This window comes from Halichoerus grypus, chromosome 1 (assembly GCF_964656455.1).
Source record: "Halichoerus grypus chromosome 1, mHalGry1.hap1.1, whole genome shotgun sequence".
Classification (NCBI taxonomy): domain Eukaryota; kingdom Metazoa; phylum Chordata; class Mammalia; order Carnivora; family Phocidae; genus Halichoerus; species Halichoerus grypus.
In genome coordinates, this window is record NC_135712.1 from 45,095,615 (window position 1) to 45,115,243 (window position 19,629).

At 35.9% G+C, this 19,629-nt stretch overlaps 1 protein-coding gene across 8 annotated transcripts in view; it reads left to right on the top strand.

Annotated features, from left to right (window-relative positions):
• EPHA6 (EPH receptor A6) overlaps positions 1-19,629 on the top strand; it is an 815,440-nt gene that overhangs the window by 681,440 nt on the left and 114,371 nt on the right. For all 8 annotated transcript variants that reach the window (XM_036070278.2, XM_036070279.2, XM_036070280.2 and 5 more), the window contains one exon: positions 5,450-5,511. In XM_036070278.2, the coding sequence (XP_035926171.1) occupies positions 5,450-5,511 (62 nt within the window). The remainder of the gene's footprint in view (positions 1-5,449; positions 5,512-19,629) is intronic.

The window sequence follows — 19,629 nt, forward strand, 5'->3', positions numbered from 1 at the left end:
CCCCCAAATTAAGGACATTCTCTGCTATAATTTGCTCCAATATACCTTCTGCCCCTCTCTCTCTTTCTTCTTCTTCTGGGATCCCAATTATTCCAATATTGTTTCATCTTATGGTATCACTTATCTCTCGAATTCTGCCCTCGTGATGCAGTAGTTGTTTATCTCTCTTTTTCTCAGCTTCTTTATTCTCCATCATTTGGTCTTCTATATCACTGATTCTCTCTTCTGCCTCATTTATCCTAGCAGTTAGAGCCTCCATTTTTGATTGCACCTCATTAATAGCTTTTTTGATTTTGACTTGGTTAGATTTTAGTTCTTTTATTTCTCCAGAAAGGGTTTCTCTAGTATCTTCCATGCTTTTTTCAAGCCCAGCTAGTATCTTTATAATCGTCATTCTGAACTCTAGTTCTGACATCTGACTAATGTCCGTATTGATTGGTCCCTGGCAATCGGTACTGCCTCTGGTTCTTTTTTTTGAGGTGAGTTTTTCCGTCTTGTCATTTTGTCCAGAGGAGAATAGTTGAATGAGAGAACAAAATGCTAACAGCATAATAACAACCCCAGAAAAATATACACTAAACAAATCAGAAGAGACCAAAACTGTGGGAAAAGAAAGGGAAAGAAAGAAAAAAGAAAAAGACAAAAAAAAAAAAAAAAAAAGAATATGATCAGGCTGGTGAATAGATCAGTGCCACAGACTAGATTTTGGGTGTATTTTGGTCTGTTGGAAGAAACTGCCTCCCAAAATTTTAAAGGAAGAAAAACTTATATATGTACAAAAATAAGGGTAAATACTATGAAGGGATGGAATATGACTGTAAAGATGAAAATTATAAAAGATTTTATAAAAGGAATTGATAAGAAGTTGGTTGAAAAAAGAAAGAAGAGAAATTAAAGAAAAAAAAAGGAGATAATGTGATCAGGCAGGAGACTAGAACAAAGCCATACACTAGAGATTTAGGGTATATTTTGGTCTGTTAGAAGAAACTGTATCGCAAAATTTTAAAGAGAGAACAACTTATATATATACCAAAAATAAGGTTAACTACTATGAAGGGATAGAATACGACTCTTCCAGAAAGTGGTCGCTTTTCTGTTCAGAGAGTTGCTGCTATTCTTTTCTTCAATCTCCTGTTGAGTTCATAGGTCTTCAAAATGGTTTGATCCCTATCTAGCCGAATTCCTGGGACCAGATGAAATTTAGGTCTCCTACTACTCTGCCATCTTGCTCCTCCTCCAGATAGGGATGTTTTAATCCCAACAGGAATATAGGAGGGAAAGAGAGTTCAGAGGAAATGTTAAAAGACTTGATTTGAATTCACTTGAGCATAAGATTTGTTTGGGACATAATCTGATAATGACCAGGCAACAGTCTAAGGGAAAATGATTCCCCAGTTTTAGTACCTATCTTGTGAATGAAAATATATTATAACTTTGTTCAAATTTATGGCATCCATATTTTTGAATGCCTTAGAGGGATAAGAAAATTATTTATTCTCAAATCCATTTGAGATTATAACTGTAATTCACTATCTCTACAGCAGAAATGGGGGAGGTAGAAATAGGTTAAAAATAACTGGCTCCAAATATCTGGAATTGCAATTGGGGGGAAAAAAACAGGCAACCTAACTGTCAATCCAAGTTATCACCACAAATTTTATTACATGGTAGAGAAAATATAGACATGATATAATGTTAAATAAGCTAGAACTGATTTAAATCTGTAACAGAGTTTGGAGGTCATTGAGTTTTGTTTAGATTTTTGATATTACTGACAGCGTATTAGAAATGGCCAAGCCGATACAAAATACTATATCCAGCAAAAACTCATTACTTTTATGAAAATATTAAATTTCTGTAATCCCCTTCTTTCACAGACCTTCTTGAGGCAAACAAACAAACAAAAACGCTATTTCACTCACAAAATATTTTCTCCAAGTTTCCTTAGAACATTTGAAGAATGCTTTTCTTCTGTTTTCTTTAACAACACAAGAAAAATATACTCTTACCATCATGTGGTTTCTCAACACCACCCATATCAAAATCATCTTAAGTATTGGGCAACTGCAGATTTGGAAGGAAAAAAAAAAAAGCATTAGTCAATAGTCCATTGAAGTCCCAATTAAAGAAAATAATTTTTCTCTCTAACAGGAAAAAAATGATCTGGGATTTTGTGATTCATTGTGTTCAGGATATAAATAAGTGATTTCTTCCAAGGTTTTGATTCCAGTGCAGTTTAAGATATACATAACCATTTCTGGGCTATTTTTGAAGGAAAATGAAAGAAATTCACTTTTTGTGTGATTTGTAGAAGTGGTTTTCAAAATCTCTTAAAGCAAACTGATGAGGCTTCTTTATATTTGAATCTATATTTTAAAGAAAGATGTGCTAAAGGTTAAATGTAGTAACAAAACTAGGGATTTTGAGACTTTGACTAACATTCAAGAATCTTGGAGTTTGTCCTCTGACTTCAGTACAGTGCACATACTAAGTTAATTCTGTGACATGAGGTCTTTGGGAAACTGGCTAAAATTGTAAAAAAAAAAAAAAAAAGGTGAAAAAAGCTGAAATATCTTGAAAATATAAAAAGAATTAATCACCTCCAAATATATTTTCCAAGAGCAATGATGTATTATATAATTTTTAGATATTTGAAAATAAGACAAAGCACTGTTTACCAATAGACTTCTGTCACCTAGCCACATATTTGAATACCATCCTGTCATAATTTCCCTTATACTTATCTATTTCGTTGATTATAAAATATGATCATAGACTGTAAGGTTGCTTGTAATCTTCACAGTGTAGCTAACCTCCCTATAGAAAACCACTAGGAAACAAATTACAGGTTAGATGCCAGCAGTATTCTAATAAAACAGCTCCTTAGTTTAATAATAGCAGCTCTAAATTGATGTGACTGCACAAAATACAAAAGATGCAGAGCTCAGGTGTGAAACTTCTAATTCACAAGAAACTGGGGGAGTCTTTATTATCCTTAATGAGAAGATGAAACTTATCACTGATGAATTTCAAGATTGCCTAAAGTATCTCCCAAGGAGTTATAGATAGAACCTATTTCAAAGTACTTGGTATTCACATAGATTAGGATCTTGCTCAAATACTTCAGTGTTACCCTCTGAGGAATTAGGAAAATCGTTGAGAAAAATCATCTCGTTACTATAAAGCAACTACTCTGCTCAGGTTTATGGGACATGGCTTTGAGAAACTTAGTGAATGGGGATACATAGCATCTATGGGAAGTTAAGAGAGAAAAACAACCTAACATAGAACCAGGCACAACATTTCATAATGCAGACAGTAGATGTGATGGGAATGCCACTATAGGAAATATCACCATGGGGACTTTCAAGGAAGAGGTGCAGTATATAAATTCTGGGAAGGTATGGGATGAGATTAGGGAGAGAAGCAAATCGGTAGATAATCCTGGCAGGGGAATACCAAAAGGAAAAGCAGAGGATTGAACCAGTATAGATGATAATGACAGCTAATGGAACAGGAGACGGTAGGGCTAGTTAGGAGAGAGGAGGTCCAGCATGGGAGGATGAACCTTACAGCTTTCATCTATAAATTATGTCTGAGAGGCACCTATGGCATAAAAGTTAAGAGCTTAAGTTCTGAGACACTCTGCCTTACCAGCTGCTTGACTCTGGGCAAGTAATTTTCTATCCTCCAATTTCCGTATCTGTGTAATAGGGCTAATAATAATTTGTATCAATACAAGGGAAGTGCTTGCAAGTTTTTTTATTGTATCAAGACTGACATTCTTAGGGAGAGTATATATTTTATTAAACTAAACATGTTTCTCTGGCAGCAATGGTCAAGGTAGGTTAAAATGATGTGACTCTGGGCAGGTGAACCCAGGCAGCCTCTGTAGTCACCCAGTGTTTCCCCTTAACTTCCATGATCCATTATCATTGAAACTGGAATACTGGTCTCAGAACTTTCATATTTAAGTATAAAAAATGATTTTTTATTTTCCCTATCTTGCTAACCAAGTGTTTGCATCCATCAGGCTCCTATTTCCAAGCTCTCTAAAACCAATAGCCAAATAAAAGATTTCATGACAAACCGTCAGATTTAAAACCTGGATCTTCTAGATCCTCGCTACAAGAGTGTGGACACTTCATTTGACCTCAGTATTTTCTGATAAAGTTCTGTATCTATATTTGGGTGAAATTAATGACTTGGAGGAACATTATGGAAATCCACCAAAATGGAAAATTTCTTTGGATTCTGGTACTATGCATGATAAATTGGGAGTTTTGTTACTACATTTAACCTTTAGCACATCTTTCTTTAAAATATAGATTCAAATATAAAATCTAGCCTTTGCAGACATTGTACTAATTTGTTACAGTCAGCCTTTTTAACCCATAAGGCTTTGAGTTCATAAAAGGGACATGAATTACAAGATGAGATCTAATATTTCCATCATTGGTACATATAATTTCTTTCCAGATTTTTTTTGTACTCATGAGGGAAAACGTCTGTGCACAGTGCAGATTCAATTGCTAAAAATTTCAATGAGAAGCAAGAAATATAGAAGTAAAAAGTAAATATGTCATACATGTTTATTTCAGGTAAATATCATTTTCCCTTCATCTGAAATGAGTTTATCTTTTAAACTTGAGCAATTTGGCAGAACAAATAGATTCTTTTCTTTGAAACAAATCTAAGTTATTTATGTCAAATATTCTACCTAATAGAGGTATTGGGAACTGTAACAGTTGCAAATAGATATGATAAAGAAAAAATAAATGATGTTCAGTTTCTGATTTTAGCTTCTTACTAGACTACAAAGTCAGAGTTACTTATTTTTCATGTACTGTCATCATTGTTATGTTGATCTAATCTATGTCCAATAAAGATATGATCAGGAACTATTGTAGAGCCCACCAACTTTGTGGCATTCATCAATCTGCTGACATTTTTCCACTTAGAAGCCCTTAAAAGCAGACTATGACTGATGGTTTATAATTTCTTAAAGAGAATTTATAAATTTCTCCTCTCTGCTTTGCCTTAGGAATATTTCAGAAATGCCCGGTCTAATGTTTCTAGAAGTTACCACAACTGCCAGAGCAGCCTCAGTAACTACGTGAAGCCTCACTTGAGCTTGTTGCCGGTCTTTTAAGGAAAAGCTCAGGACAAAGAGAACATAATCTAAATAACCGATGGCAGGGCTTTAGAAAAGGAAATTCTTAATTCCTTTGTAATTCGTGTTCTTTTTATGAACTCAACAGAAATAATGCTATAAAAAATGGAGAGATGCCTATGTATAATATTAAGACTTTTGTAGAAGCATGTTGGAAAATGAAGTTCCTATTAATAAAATACAAATAATTTAGCTGCCACAGCTGGAGATCTCTAACTGCAGCACATCTTTCTGTAATTGCTCTAATCCTTGTGTGTTCTCTTGCTCTTTTTGCAGGCAGACCAGTAATGATTGTGGTGGAATATATGGAGAATGGATCCCTAGACTCCTTTTTGCGGGTGAGGTGTTCTTTTCTGATGGCATTTAAATAAGCTATTCCGAGTTCTAGATTTAAATCATTTATCATAAATTAATTTTTGCATAATGTTATTCATGGATTTTTCCATGAAGAATAGCAGCATTTTCTCTAGGGTGCATTTCTCTGAAACTGTGATACGTTAGTGTGTTACTAACGGGAGGAGTATATACACATAATAATATAATTGATTTCTCCTATAAATTCACATGCCATATTTATATATATATATTTCAAATGATGTTATAAAGAGAGTAAATGAAACCCAGTTGCCTCACATAAACATTCATTTTGCTTTTATCACATTTAACTATTCAGTATTATGTTTTATGCATGATCTATACTGCTGAACCCCGTAAATTGATGTGTATTTACCAATAATGACTCAAGTTCATATCAGAAAACTGGTTTTATCCCTCTTAAATTCATTTGCCTGACTTTCAGGAAAGAAAAGAAATATGACAAAACTCTAGCAGAGATCTGTTTCAGAACAAAAATTTTTAAAGCACTCTTTGTAAAGTGACTTATCCAAGTGCTCGCTTTGGCAGCACATAGACTAAAGTGACTTATCCTGGAGGGTATGGTGTGTACAAAAATCACTTGGGTTATATAGTAGTAGAGATTAACAGAGCTGAGAAGGTACCATGAAGTTATATTTCAAATATATTTATAATGTTTTTAATATTTAAAAAGTTATCATATGTTACAAAACATTCATTGATAATAAAAACCAGAAATATAAAAAATAATCACTACAATAAATATTTTTCATCCCCAGCAGGGGTCACATATTTGAAGTCACTATATTCTTAAATATTTACCTATCTACAGAGACATGGCCATTTTTCTTACTTATCCCTGGACTTTTGCTATTTGGAATGTGTTACACTATTTTTTAAATTTTTTTATTTTATTCAGTTAGCCAACATATAATACATCAGTGTTACACTATTTTTTATCTTCCTTTTCATGTGATAAAAATGGTCTTGAGCATTCTTTCTTCACTTTATTTTTTGTTCTATGTTACTTGATCAGGTTCTGCATTTCACCTTTCTTTTTTTTATCTCATTTTCATTTATTTTTCTTGAGTTCATGCCCTCTTCTTCCAACCTCTCTCAATATTAGCAGTGATGATATGTTTACCCTGCGACTGGACTTGATGTCCACATTCAATGCCAGAAGCTGAATTCAGCAAAATCGTCCAGTTATTACAGAGCAATACTCCTCGCACAATGCAGACTCTCAACCAAGTATGCTCTTTAAGGCAAAATGAAATTCATAGGTATTTGGGGACACGAACTATTTGTTTTTTGTTTTTTTCTGTAGCCATTCTCAGAATGTTATTTTATCGCTTGTATTCATTTCTCCTGTAAATGTGCTAAATTATTTTAGAATAATTTATCAGGACCACCTATGGTACTTGAAATGCATATATAGTTAGGCCCTTCCATTATGTTTATTCCAAAGCTTTTTTTTATCAGACACATACCAAAAAGACTTATTCTCTAATGATGCTTGGGATATGTTTTGGGTTTTTTTTTTTTATCAACTATATCCTAGAGCTGAATATAATGGCAAATAATGTCGCACATACTCAATCTAAATTGCTGCTGAAAATTGGATCGAATGACTGCCTGCCACAGCAAATTAGGAGAGAATTGTTAGCTTCAGATATACTTTTTTATCCTGATGAATCCTGAATTAATTAAAAGACATTATAAAGAAAAGATAATATGTTATCAATAAAATATTTATTTGTAAGCATCCTACTACATGTTTATAAGTGGGATACCATTACCTCTGCTGTGAGAATCTTAATATATGTTAGCTCACCTTGGCCGTCACTTATCAGCGGCGCGACCTTGTGACTTGGGCAAGTTACTAACTTGCGTGTGCCTCTGTTTACTTAACTATAAAATGGGAATTTAACAGCATCTACTGCATATAAGTGTCGAGAGGATCCATTGAGTCGATTATTGTAAGGCTTATAGAATAATACATGACGTATTGTAAGTGGTAGAGTGAAGATTCAAACTCAGGTCCCTGACTCAAAGCAATGTTCTCATACACTTTTTTTTTTTTAATCAAACTACTTATTACTTCTTTTTAGAAGCTCACCGTCATCTCCCCATGTGAACCTGTGTCCTCTGCACGTAGAATTTCTATTAAAATAAACATCATTGCATGAGAAAAAAAATCCACAGGGCCCAATATTCCCTTCTTACCCTTTTTTAATATTCTTACCTTTCTTTGTAATCCTATCTCTTTTACCCCAGAAGCTCAAAGTGCTACATAAACTTTAAGTCAGTAGCAGACACTCAGCTCCCCATGGCAAGTAGAAATAAAATTTATAAAGATATATATCCTACAAATTCTCAAAAACGAAGTCATTTTTCAAACTACTGCTTTAGAATTTAATAATCACAGCTTCTGTGAGCACAGAGGAAGTAGCTAAGTGCATTGCGTTGTAGGGAAGCAATCTGTGGCTCATTAATAGCATTCTGTGCTTACTAGAAGCAGAAAAGATTTCCCCTTGGTCTCCCACATATTTGAAAATCACTTCAGTTTACTGTTTTATATGAAAGAGTGGTAGCAAAACCAAGTACAAAATGACAATCTAGTGTCAGTGGTGGTGGCTGGCTGTGATGTTGCACTAGATTCATAAATCGTCTACTGTTCAGCATCCTTATGGACATTCCTCCAGGTATATATTGGCAAGAGCTGGTGTGGTTAAGTGTCTGTGTTTGTCCGTGTGTGCGTGCACATATGTGTGTGTGTGTGTGCGCGTGCACGCAGAAAGGATGTGGGTGGGTATGTAACTATATGTGTGTTTTTAATTTTAAAATAAAATGCATCCTGACTTAGCAAGCAGAGCATCGGCTCTGCTGCCTGGAATGTATGACCTCCCTGATGGGCAAATATTCCTAACTTTTCCAAGTGTGGATTAAGTGTAATCTTGGCCATCATCCGTGTATGGTCTCTCTCAAACTATGCATATGGATTTCATAAACACTTTTTGTAGCATTTACCTGGCAACTGCTTGCCCTTAAATCTTTGGACTTCCATTTTTATAACAACATTAACAAGCAATTCAAATAAAAACAGTTTTAAAATACTTAAAAACTTTGAGATACCATATGCCAACCACAAAAAGTTATTCCTTTATTTTATAATATTTGTTGAATGTGGATTTGTTTATCAAATCCCACAATTCAGTTATGTAAAAATATAATACCACTGGTTTCAGTATAAGATGTTATATTGTGTATGTTCAGGCTACAGCCTCTTGTTGCCACCTCAAATCCTTTGATATGAGAGAAAAGATACAGATACATTATTTGCAAAGCACAAAGAGAACAAGGGGGGGATTAATAAAAACAAAATCCAACAAGATCAGATTGGGTAAGGAAACCATATTTCAAAACATAATTGGAAAAGGATGCCTAGGAGCAAGAAGAATGTGTGGAAGGTGGTGCTACAAACTGATTTGAAGAAACAGAGTAGGAATGGGATGGGCTGGTCGTTGGGAGATGCTGAGTTTCATTTGGCTTGTATTCCATTTGAGATGTCTATGGAACATTCAGTGAACATGTCCAGACAGCAATTAGAAATACAAATCTGAAGCTGAGGAGAAAAATACTGACTAAAGTTAAAGATCTGGTAGCCGGTAGCATAAAAGTGGTTATTAAAGCCAAACCATATTTTCTAGGAAGAACTTTTAGAGAAAGGCAAGGAGCTGAACAAGGTTGGAACTCTGTGGCATGCCAACCTGAGGAGGCAGCAGGGTGGTGTCTCCAAAGGTGACTAAGAATAAATGGTCAAAGAGGAACAAGGAGGGAGGTGAGGACATGGAATCCTGCACACCAGGCGGGAGCAAATAAGCAACTGTACCAAGTGCAGCAGAGAAGTTCAGAAAAACGAAGACTGAAAAGCATCTATGGGATTTACCGCTTATGAGGTCTTCTGTGATCTCAAGAGCATGTTTAATGGGTTGGTCCCAGGCAGAAGTCAGAATGTATAGGGCAAAATGAGAATGAAAGATGAATAGGAATTGGGGTTCTGGGGTTTGTTTGGTTGTTTTTTTTTGTAAAAAGTGTGTGAGATAGCACGTCAAGAGAAAAATCAGATGCTAGTAGACAAAAAGAAACATGAAGACTATTTTTTAAATAGAAAGAAATTTAGACAACTTATACATTGGGGGATAGGGAATTAAAGAAAATACATTGATAAGGCCAACTATCTCAGGAGATGGGAAGGTACAAAATCAAGGACCCTGGTAAAGGATTAACTTTGAATAGTAGAGGCCTCCACATCTTCCAGGGCTCATGGGACTGTGTGTTGTCAATCTAGAGAGATGTATGAGAAGCATTAAATTGAAAGAGATGATACCTGATGTTGGTGCATTTCTATGTGAAGTAGGAGGAGAGTTTATTTGGAAGTTTGAGAGCAAACCTTCATTTAAAGTGAATGTTTAGAATAATTGCTGAAGTTAAAAAGAAAAGTAGCTGATCACTGATCAGACCAAAGGAAAAAAAAGTGGGGGGGAGCATCAAGAGCAGGTTCTGGACCAGGAACAGTTTTTCTCTGGGCCCCAGCAAGGGCAACCAGTTAAAAATTGTTACTAAGGTTTTTAACGATAGTGCAACCCTCAGTGTCCGGAAGTGGATCTTCTGGACTGCTAATCCAGTAATTGTCATTAGGTACCTGTATTCTTCCTCCACTTCTGCCAGACCACATCTTTCGTCCTGGAGAAAGTAAAATAATTAACTAATGCTGACATCCAGCTGATGCTGAAGAATCTGAATGTGTTCTGGCAGTGGTGTGCATGTATCCATGACTTTCTGCAGGAACACTCGACCCCCCCAAATATAAGAATGGAGATAACGGAGGCTGCCGTGTGTAGAGCAGGTTCAACAGAAACTCACAGGCATTAAAGGTGAATTGGGGTAGTGGAAAAAGAATCTTGCAGGTAAGCAACTGGTGAATCCAGGTTAGACAGAGAAGAAAATAAAAAGACTGATAGGCTAGAAATGAATAGAAATGTCATCAGCTGGGAGCTGTGACTATGTAAAAGAGGAAGTCTAGTTGTATGATGAGGGTGGGAGAGCTGAAGGAAAGGAGAATGTGCCAGCAGTAGGATACGGGCAGTGGTTTGTTAGAGCCAGATCATTCCAGGTTGCGAGAGAGGATTATTAAATGGCGAGGAATCTAGGGAGCTGGTTGTTAAACTGTTAGTAGCTTGAAATGGGCCATGATGGAAATATTTACACGACAGCAGTTGGCAAACACCACAGATCATTGCTTGTTTTTTTTTCTCCAGAGGGCCAGTTTACCAACACAGTATATTGATACCTAAGATTTTTAAAGCAAAAAAATAAAAATAAAAATAAAATAAAAGGAAATGAAATAAAATATTTCTGAAGCAAGGCCATTTTAGGGGTGACAGTTTCCAGGTATGGCCCTAAGAATCAGTGGCTAAAGCAAAAATGAAAATGAATATCTTTAATTAACTAATGTAGATAGCAATTATGTGTGCTTTCTGTGAGTCAGGCATTATCCCAATCCCATGCATTCATTAATTCACCAAGTGCTTACAGCAACATTATGAGGTGGGTGTTAATATTATCCCCATTTTATCAATGAGGAAATTGAGGCAAAGCATAATAGGTAGCTTGCCCAATGTGAAACAGCTGATAAATCATTCTTTTTTTTTTTTTTGCACAAATATGTGTTCATATTTAGTTCACATAGTAGACCCCGTGCTATTCTGGAGGCTAGGATACAGAAGTGAACAAAACAGAAATAAAAAATCTAGTGGGAAGAGAAATAAAGAATTCAGCCAAATGTATGTACATCAGATGGGAAGAAAAAGTAGGAGAAGTGAAGATGAAAGTGAGATTAGATTTCAGTATGAAATTGAATGAACAGGCAAGATCTTTACTGAAAAGTGTCATATGAGTAAAGATGGAAGAAGGTGAGGGAACAAGCCAGTTGGATGCCTAGGGGGAAATATTCCAAAGAGTAAGAATAGCAGGGGCCAACACCCTGAGGTTGGAGCATTTTATACCCAAAGAACTACAAATTAAGCCTTTATGCTTTATGACCAAATGCCTGTTTTTTTCCTAGAACAGTGCTAATTCCTGCCTATTGCCTCTTCATAATTGTTAATATTGACTCTTTTACCCTGCCGTTGGGTTAATAAAATATATCGTCACCCTATGGTTATGGTTAAAAGAGATTATATAAGGGAAAGGGTGGTAGAAGATGAAGTCAGAGAGTTGATGGAGGCAGAAAGGGACTCAAATGTTGGAGGGAAATTATTCTCAACCTTGGCTGCACATTATAATCATTTAATTTAGAGAGCTTTTAACAATCCCAAGTTCCAGCCTGCATCCCAGGTGAATTAAATCAGAATCTCTTGGTGGAACCCATGCATTTATATTTGTTCAAAGTTCCTCCAGCTGAGTCTAATATGCAACCAACTTGTAAAAACACTGAATTGGGGCATTTTAGGCCATTGTAATGTGTTTGAGTTTTCTCTGGGTAAGACGTGAAGCTATTGTAGGGTTTGGGGTAGAGATATAACATAATCTGATTGTGTTTTTAAAAAATTGCTCTGGTTGCTATATTCAAAGACAAATGTGAAGTACAGATGGATGGAGAGAAATTTGGAGGCTTTTGTAATAAAAATCTAAGTAAGGAGATGACAGTGGCTTAGATGAGGATTATAGTTGAGTTGATGGAAAATACTAGATTCTGTGGTGTAGAGCTGATAGAATTTGCTGTTAGATTGGATAAAGTGTGCAGGCAAAAGGGAAGATTCAAGGACAACTGTCATCCATAAAATAAAGTCAAGAATAGGCAATAACTACTTCCCACAGTTATTGTGAGTTTTATGTAGTATTAAATAGCTAATAGACCTAAACTCCATATTAAAGTCTCCATAATATTATCTATTATTATAATGTATATCAGAAGACGTCACCAAGAGTTTTAAAATTGTTTTTCTGTTACTTCCTGGTCTGTTTTCTTCTAGTGGCTAAGAATAGTCTTAATTTTCACCATTAAAAAAAAAAAATCTAGATATACGTCAAGAATATGAGTATTTAAATAATACATATCAGTGCATATCAGCCTTTCGAAAGCAATGTGAGTCATTTGAAGAGTTTCCTTGAACAAATGCAAAGCTAATATTAATTTAAAAAATTAAAGGGATCTTTTAAATATTTATGTAGTCAAATTATAAATCTAGTAAAGATGGCATTTTACCTTATGCTGGTTATATATTAATAATGAGAGCTGTATTTTATTAGCATACTTTCCTTGTAAATTGTGTTCTGTGGAATTATATTTGTGCTAGGGTACAAGAGCAAAATTAATCTACATTGCATTCATTTAATATTCAACAGTAAAAAAAATGAAGTCACATTTACCTACCAATACCTTTTTTTAAACCATAAAAATTAGAGTTGAATTAATCCCCTTAATTACTTTTTTCAGAAAAAATATATAAAACTTCATGTAGACAAATGTTATTATTTATCATGCCTGTGCCAGCTTAATGCCAAATACTATTCTAAAAATAATGTGACAGTAAACATCCAAATATATGAAAGCAGGGTATACTTGGAACCAAGCATATGGCTGGCTGAACTTTTTATTTTTAAATTAGAAGTTAGAGCGTCAACTTCCAAAAACCTGAATTTATCTCTTTTAACATTATAATATTGTAAATGTGTTATGGCATTTTTAGTACCTGGTACCATGAAATTGTACTCTAATTTTCCTTACTAATTCTTCTTTTGCATACAGGTTTTTATGCTGATTTTTTAATTGGTGTGTAATTCATAATTATAGTGATGTATAGAGATATTCCATGCATTTTCCTGAACTCCTATATGGTCAATCCTATATCCCCATTTGGACCATACAGGAGATTTTGGATTTACAGAACTAAATATTAGACTTGAATCTTGCAGTTCCCAACCATGCCTGCAAATCAGAATCACCATTCTAGAGAGATTTTATGAAATATAGATGCAGACTCAAGCAGCTATATTTTGCAAAAACTTCCCGGGTAATTTTGATGCACTCTAATGATGCTTCATCAAGACTTTGGCACTCTGTGACACCCTTCCCCAGATGTCAAAAAAAAAAAAAATTTACATTTTCTTGGCTTTACTTAAGTGAAGCACACAGTAGCTGGTGTAGTTACATTCACATAAACCTAAGCAAAAAAAAAAAAAAAAGAAGAAACAAATTCATTTGTAAGCTTTGTAAACTAAAGCTATATTATATCCAGACCCACTTTAAGCTCTTAAAATGTAATTCTGAAATCCAACTACCATGTTTCACAAATCCATATCTACTTTTCTTCCTAGATTTTTTAGATATATTAGAAATGACATTTTTGGTTTCCTTATGATTGAAATTTCCGATTCTGTTATTGGTGGCCTCTTCCTTCTATAACTAAAAATATAACTCTACCTAGTGCAAATCCACAATGACTACAAAAGAAAAGCCTTGAAGGATTTAGTAAATACGCTACAGGAAATTATAATAAGATTTTCAACGGGGGAGGCCACAAGAGCCAAGACTTCGGTAAAAAGGAGATACTGATTCTTCCTCGTTTGGTAATTTTAAAACAAAAATTACTTAGTCTTTTCAAATCTATAAATAACCTTAGCCATTTCTTTTTCAAATTCAGGAGCATTTTTAAAAGTCACAGCATGATCAACTTTCTGATTTAGAAACATAAAAACTGAATGTTAACTTTATACTTAAGTTATAGAAGTAACCCTCCAAGGTCTGTTTTCTGCAAAGTCACTTATAAATCAATTGTTGAAAACTCAAATGCATTTTCCCATAAATATTTCTTTTAAAGATATTGCTTAAGTCTCTAGGCAGATCCATAAAAGCCTCTCTAACTCAGACCACAGCTAAAGGATGTAACTTCCAATAAAGAAGGGGGTCAGGAGTTTCCTTCAAAAGTAGAAAAGAGTGTTTTCCTCCCTTCTACATGACTTGCCTTGGGCAAAATTTTTTGAAAGGCCATTTTTCTGTGGCATCCATCCCTCTCTTCATGTCCTCTTCCTAGGTCCTCAAGTATTCAACTTTTCCTGTTTTAAATCCCATGTGGTGGCACACACTCCCCGTCTCCTCGTATCCACAGGCTGGGTTTTCTTCCATCTCATAAAATCACCTATAACCTGAACCCCCATACACACCCTAATCTAAGCTCTCATTTTCTCATCACCACAGATCTTAGCTGGATATAAGGTGAAACTAACCCATGCTACCATCTGTGATTCACAAATATTATTTTAATTCCTCCAGATGATTTTGCATCTTTTACATAAACTTGTAAACCCAAATAGAATTTTTAAAAATTTTTTATTCTGCAAATAACGCAACATGAGATCTATTCTCTCAGCAAATTTTTAAGCGTACAAAACAGTATTGTTGACTGCAGGTACAGTGTTGTGCAGCACATCCGGAGAGCTTATTCATCTTGCTTCCCTGAAACTTTATGCCTGTTGACTAGTACTGCCTCCTATGCCCCTGCCCAGCCCCTGGCAGCGCTGCAGGAGGGGGACTAGAGGCTTACAAAGCCCGCTGTTGATATACCTCGAGCCTTTGTAAACCACTTAGTGAGGTACATTTTTTGCATCGCCATTTTATAGCTCAAGTCAGCATTTTAGAAGTAATCATTTTACAAGGCTTCAGCTAACCCTTCTCTTTGTGTCATTCCTTATAACTCATGGTTAGTGAACCAAAAATGTCTTTTGACGTGCATATGAATCAAAGTTTCATCACTTCATTTTAGAACATAAATTGTCATTGTCCAATAGTGTTTATTATGCCAGATTTGTGAGGAATCTTTGAAGTTGATTTATTTACTGAAGGTAACCAAGACACTGCATAGTGAATTGGATTCTCTGTAAATGTTTGCTAAATGATGATGTGCAATTTTTATTAATTCTACTCTATAATAGCAGCTTATCATCTACCAGCTGCAATATTGTTTATCACTCGTATGTATTTCAGGACACTGAATCACTATAATTATTTACTGTATACAAAGGAGTATAGCACACTTTCTCAACAACGGAATTTTAGGACAATGATTTATATTGTGGTCCACAGACCTTTGATAGTTTATAAGGCTATTCTGTTGATGGGATCAACATCACTATTCTCCAGTGAACATCTACAAAGAAATATAGTAGAAATCTATATACCACATTTAGCCCCCTTTTCCTCACTCTTTAGTGAAAATTTAAGAGTCTCATGGTCATAATCAGAGTCAAACCAGAATCTTAACCTCAGAAGTAAAGATGGTTGCAAGTGTAGTCAATATTCTCATATACTCATGATTTTCTCAGAGAATCTCTTATAGGAAGTCTAATTTTCCATGAAAAATCCTTCAAGAAAATATCCTACTACTGACTAAAAGCCTGAAGTACTTCACTCCATTAGGATAAAAATAAATTCAGTTCAGTTCAGTTCAATCCAGTGAATATCTCTTGAATATCTGTCACGTGCCAGACATGATGCTAGGCCCTGAGATTTCAAAGATGACCAAGACTCTTGCCCTAGATGAGAGTATGTTCAAGCCAGTGGGAAAGGCTGACACATACACATATGGTTTTAGCCAGCGTTGGTATAGACAGGATGCTTTGAGAGCAATAAAGAAAGAAACTTGGTCCAACTTTATTCCTCCACTTTCCTGACCAGTCCCAACCTCCTTCCAGTCTATTGTAGGTACTGTTAGCTGTGCCTTGAAAATAGATCTCAAATGTGATTCAAGCCACCAGTTTCTTTCTCCTTTGTTACTCCAATAGCTTCCAAATTCATCTCCCTGCTAGCATTTTCATATGCAAGTCAGAGAATATCACTCCCCAATTAAAATTCGTCTCTAACTTGTCATTACTTTTAGAATAGATTTTAGACTATTCGACAGAGCTTACAATACTCTACCTGATTCTGCCTGAGCCTACCTCTCCAGTCTCCCTCTTACTCAACAAGTTCCAGCCTCACTGGCTTTTATTCATCAAGCATGCCAAACTCATTCTTGACTTAAGCGATTTGTACCTGCTGGGAACTACTCACAGCCTCCATCATATCATCTTCTTTCATAGCACTCCAGTTTACTTATTTTGTAGTTCTTCATTATTTAAAAATATCTCATTTATTTCTTATTTATTTTCCGTCTCCGTGCCTCCAATTAAATGTTGGTGCGACTAGAACAGGCACCTTTCTCATTCGCTTCCCACTCTGACTCCAGCAGTCAGAGCAACAACTGACCCATAGTAGATGTTCAGTGAGTATTATTTGAAAGAATGAACTTGGAAATTCAGCCAGGACCTCCTAGGAGACATAGCACTTCTCATGAAAATTCAGGTGACCAAAGACCAGAAGGGCATTCCTGGAAGACGGAACTATAGAAGCACAGCATATCAGACATGAAATAACATGTTGTAAGAGCGAATTAAACACACACAACAAAATGAATCAGAATAAGTTACTTGAGACTAGAGATAGAAGCAAGGGTCGTGTTTTTGTATTGAGTACTATACTTTATTCTTCACTGAAGTTCATTGAACGGTTTTAAGGAAAGGGGTGATATACTGATATTTGTGTCTTCGTAGAATTTGAATATATTTATTTAAAAAAATAATAATAATGAGATGACTTCAGGACAGCATAGCACTCAAATCCTACATTTGTCCTCAGCACAGGCTAAGTACATGAGGTCAACCTAAGATGATTGGACACTGAGAGGCTTAAAGTGTTCATGCAGCGCCACCTGTGAGGCAGGGCCTTGAAAAACATCATCAAGAGTTTGCATCGCGGGCGCCTGGGTGGCTCAGTTGGTTAAGCGACTGCCTTCGGCTCAGGTCATGATCCTGGAGTCCCGGGATCGAGTCCCGCATCGGGCTCCCTGCTCGGCAGGGAGTCTGCTTCTCCCTCTGACCCTCCTCCCTCTCATGTGCTCTGTCTCTCATTCTCTCTCTCTCAAATAAATAAATAAAATCTTAAAAAAAAAAAAAAAAAAAAAAAGAGTTTGCATCGCTTGCATTGTGAAGACAATGTGACATGCCAACGACTGCTCAGATCTGGTGGGTGTCTTGCTCCAGCGTCTGAAAGAGAATCTGGTGGCACTCTGCAGTTCTTAGAAGTAGCGGGCATTATTATGTATAGCTTTTAGGACTAGAAAAAGGAATATAGATTTTGTGTGAAGGAGAGAGTCGTATCATTTATAGAGAAAGAGATTTGTGCCATACCTCATGGGGGAATAAATGAGACTATTCCACTCAGCGACATAGATAAATAGATTCTCATTTGTTGGTTTATCTGGAGTGTTCTTGTTCGTTTGTTTTTTGGTTTATTGGTCTCAGAGCTCTTTTATACCTTGCCTTATTAAGCGAAATTATGCTGCCCAAACTAGGCCAGACTGGGTCATTATGGCAAAGTTTGGGTCAGCTCTTTTCTAGACAACTCCAGTTAAAAAGAATACAGGCTCTGGAATTCGACTGCCTGGATTCAAATCCTGACTGCACCATTTAGTAGGTTATTAAATATCTTTGTCCTTCAGTTTGACCATCTATAAGATGGAGCTAATAACTTCACTTATATCACGGAGTTGTTACAAACATTGAATATGATGATAATAAAAAGCTTGTAACTGTGACTGGTATGTAGCGTTTAAGGAATGTTAACATTTTCCCCTCCTATAATAAAATGGCAACAATAGCAGTATAAGTCCCTAAAAGAATATAAAACTGTGTTTGGCGCTTCTCTTTCATCAAGCGCACATTTTATAAACAACTGAGAGAGAGAGAGAGAGATTATCACAGGTTGGGCACCCAGGGAAGCAGATTCTAAAAGGAGATTCCCATGAAGAAACTTCAACGGGGAGAAGCATCAGGATTATCTCCCTTATTCCTATAAGTTCAAGAGTTTTGGCAGCTGATAATCCTTAGCTGAGTCCCTCTCTGGGAAATGGCCTTGGCTACAGCCCCTTTCCCTCAATTTGAATGAACTCTGAAGAGTTATCCCAGCTCCAGGACATCCTATGGGGGTATATGAAGGCCTTCATTGTGCATACACTGCACATTAAGTTCTCCTGCTGCCCAATCCTTCTTTTTTCTATCCCTCCACAGCTGTTGGTCCTAAAAGTGTGTAATCAGGGATCAACATTTAGCAAAATTAATGAATTTTACTGCTTCGTCAAATACATTCTCATTCTTATACAAAACTGTCCCCTTTTTGTTTGTTTGTTTAGTTCATGTGGCAGAGAATATGAGGATAGAGGATATTAGGACAGTTTGGTTTGGTGCTACTACCTTGATCCTTAATTTGTGTTAAGGCTCCTGTAATTTTACCCACCAGAATTTTGTACCATTGGTACAAATATCAACACAGTGAAAAAAAAAAGGTAGATATATGTCTTAGTGCAACTGTAAAAATAGTTTTGACCTCACAGACCCCTGAAATGTCTTGGCCATGGGAATTAGAAATACATATTCCACATCATATAGTCACATGACAGAACATGGAGAAAGTGGTTTATCTTCTTTTCAAACACCAAAATCTCATTTTTGGGGCACCTGGGTGGCTCAGTTGGTTAAGCGACTGCCTTCGGCTCAGGTCATGGTCCTGGAGTCCCGGGATCGAGTCCCGCATAGGGCTCCCTGCTCGGCGGGGAGTCTGCTTCTCCCTCTGACCCTCCTCCCTCTCATGCTCTCTGTCTCTCATTCTCTCTCTCGCAAATAAATAAAATCTTAAAAAAAAAAAAAAAAAAAAAAAGGCCAAAATGTCATTTTTAATGAGGCCACTTACTGTTCTTGGAACTATGATTGCTATGATGCTGAATGAAAGAAATTAATTTAAGTCTCTCCAAACACTGGCAATAAGAAGAGTTTAATAATTTCAAAAATAATTTTGAAATAAGTTGCATGGAATACAAGAGGAGGGCACACGCCCAAACTCATTTTACAAGACCAGTATTACTCTGATAACAAAGCCAGACAAAGACACTGCAAGAAAACTACATGAGATATCACCTCACACCTGTCAGGATGCCTAAAATCAGCAA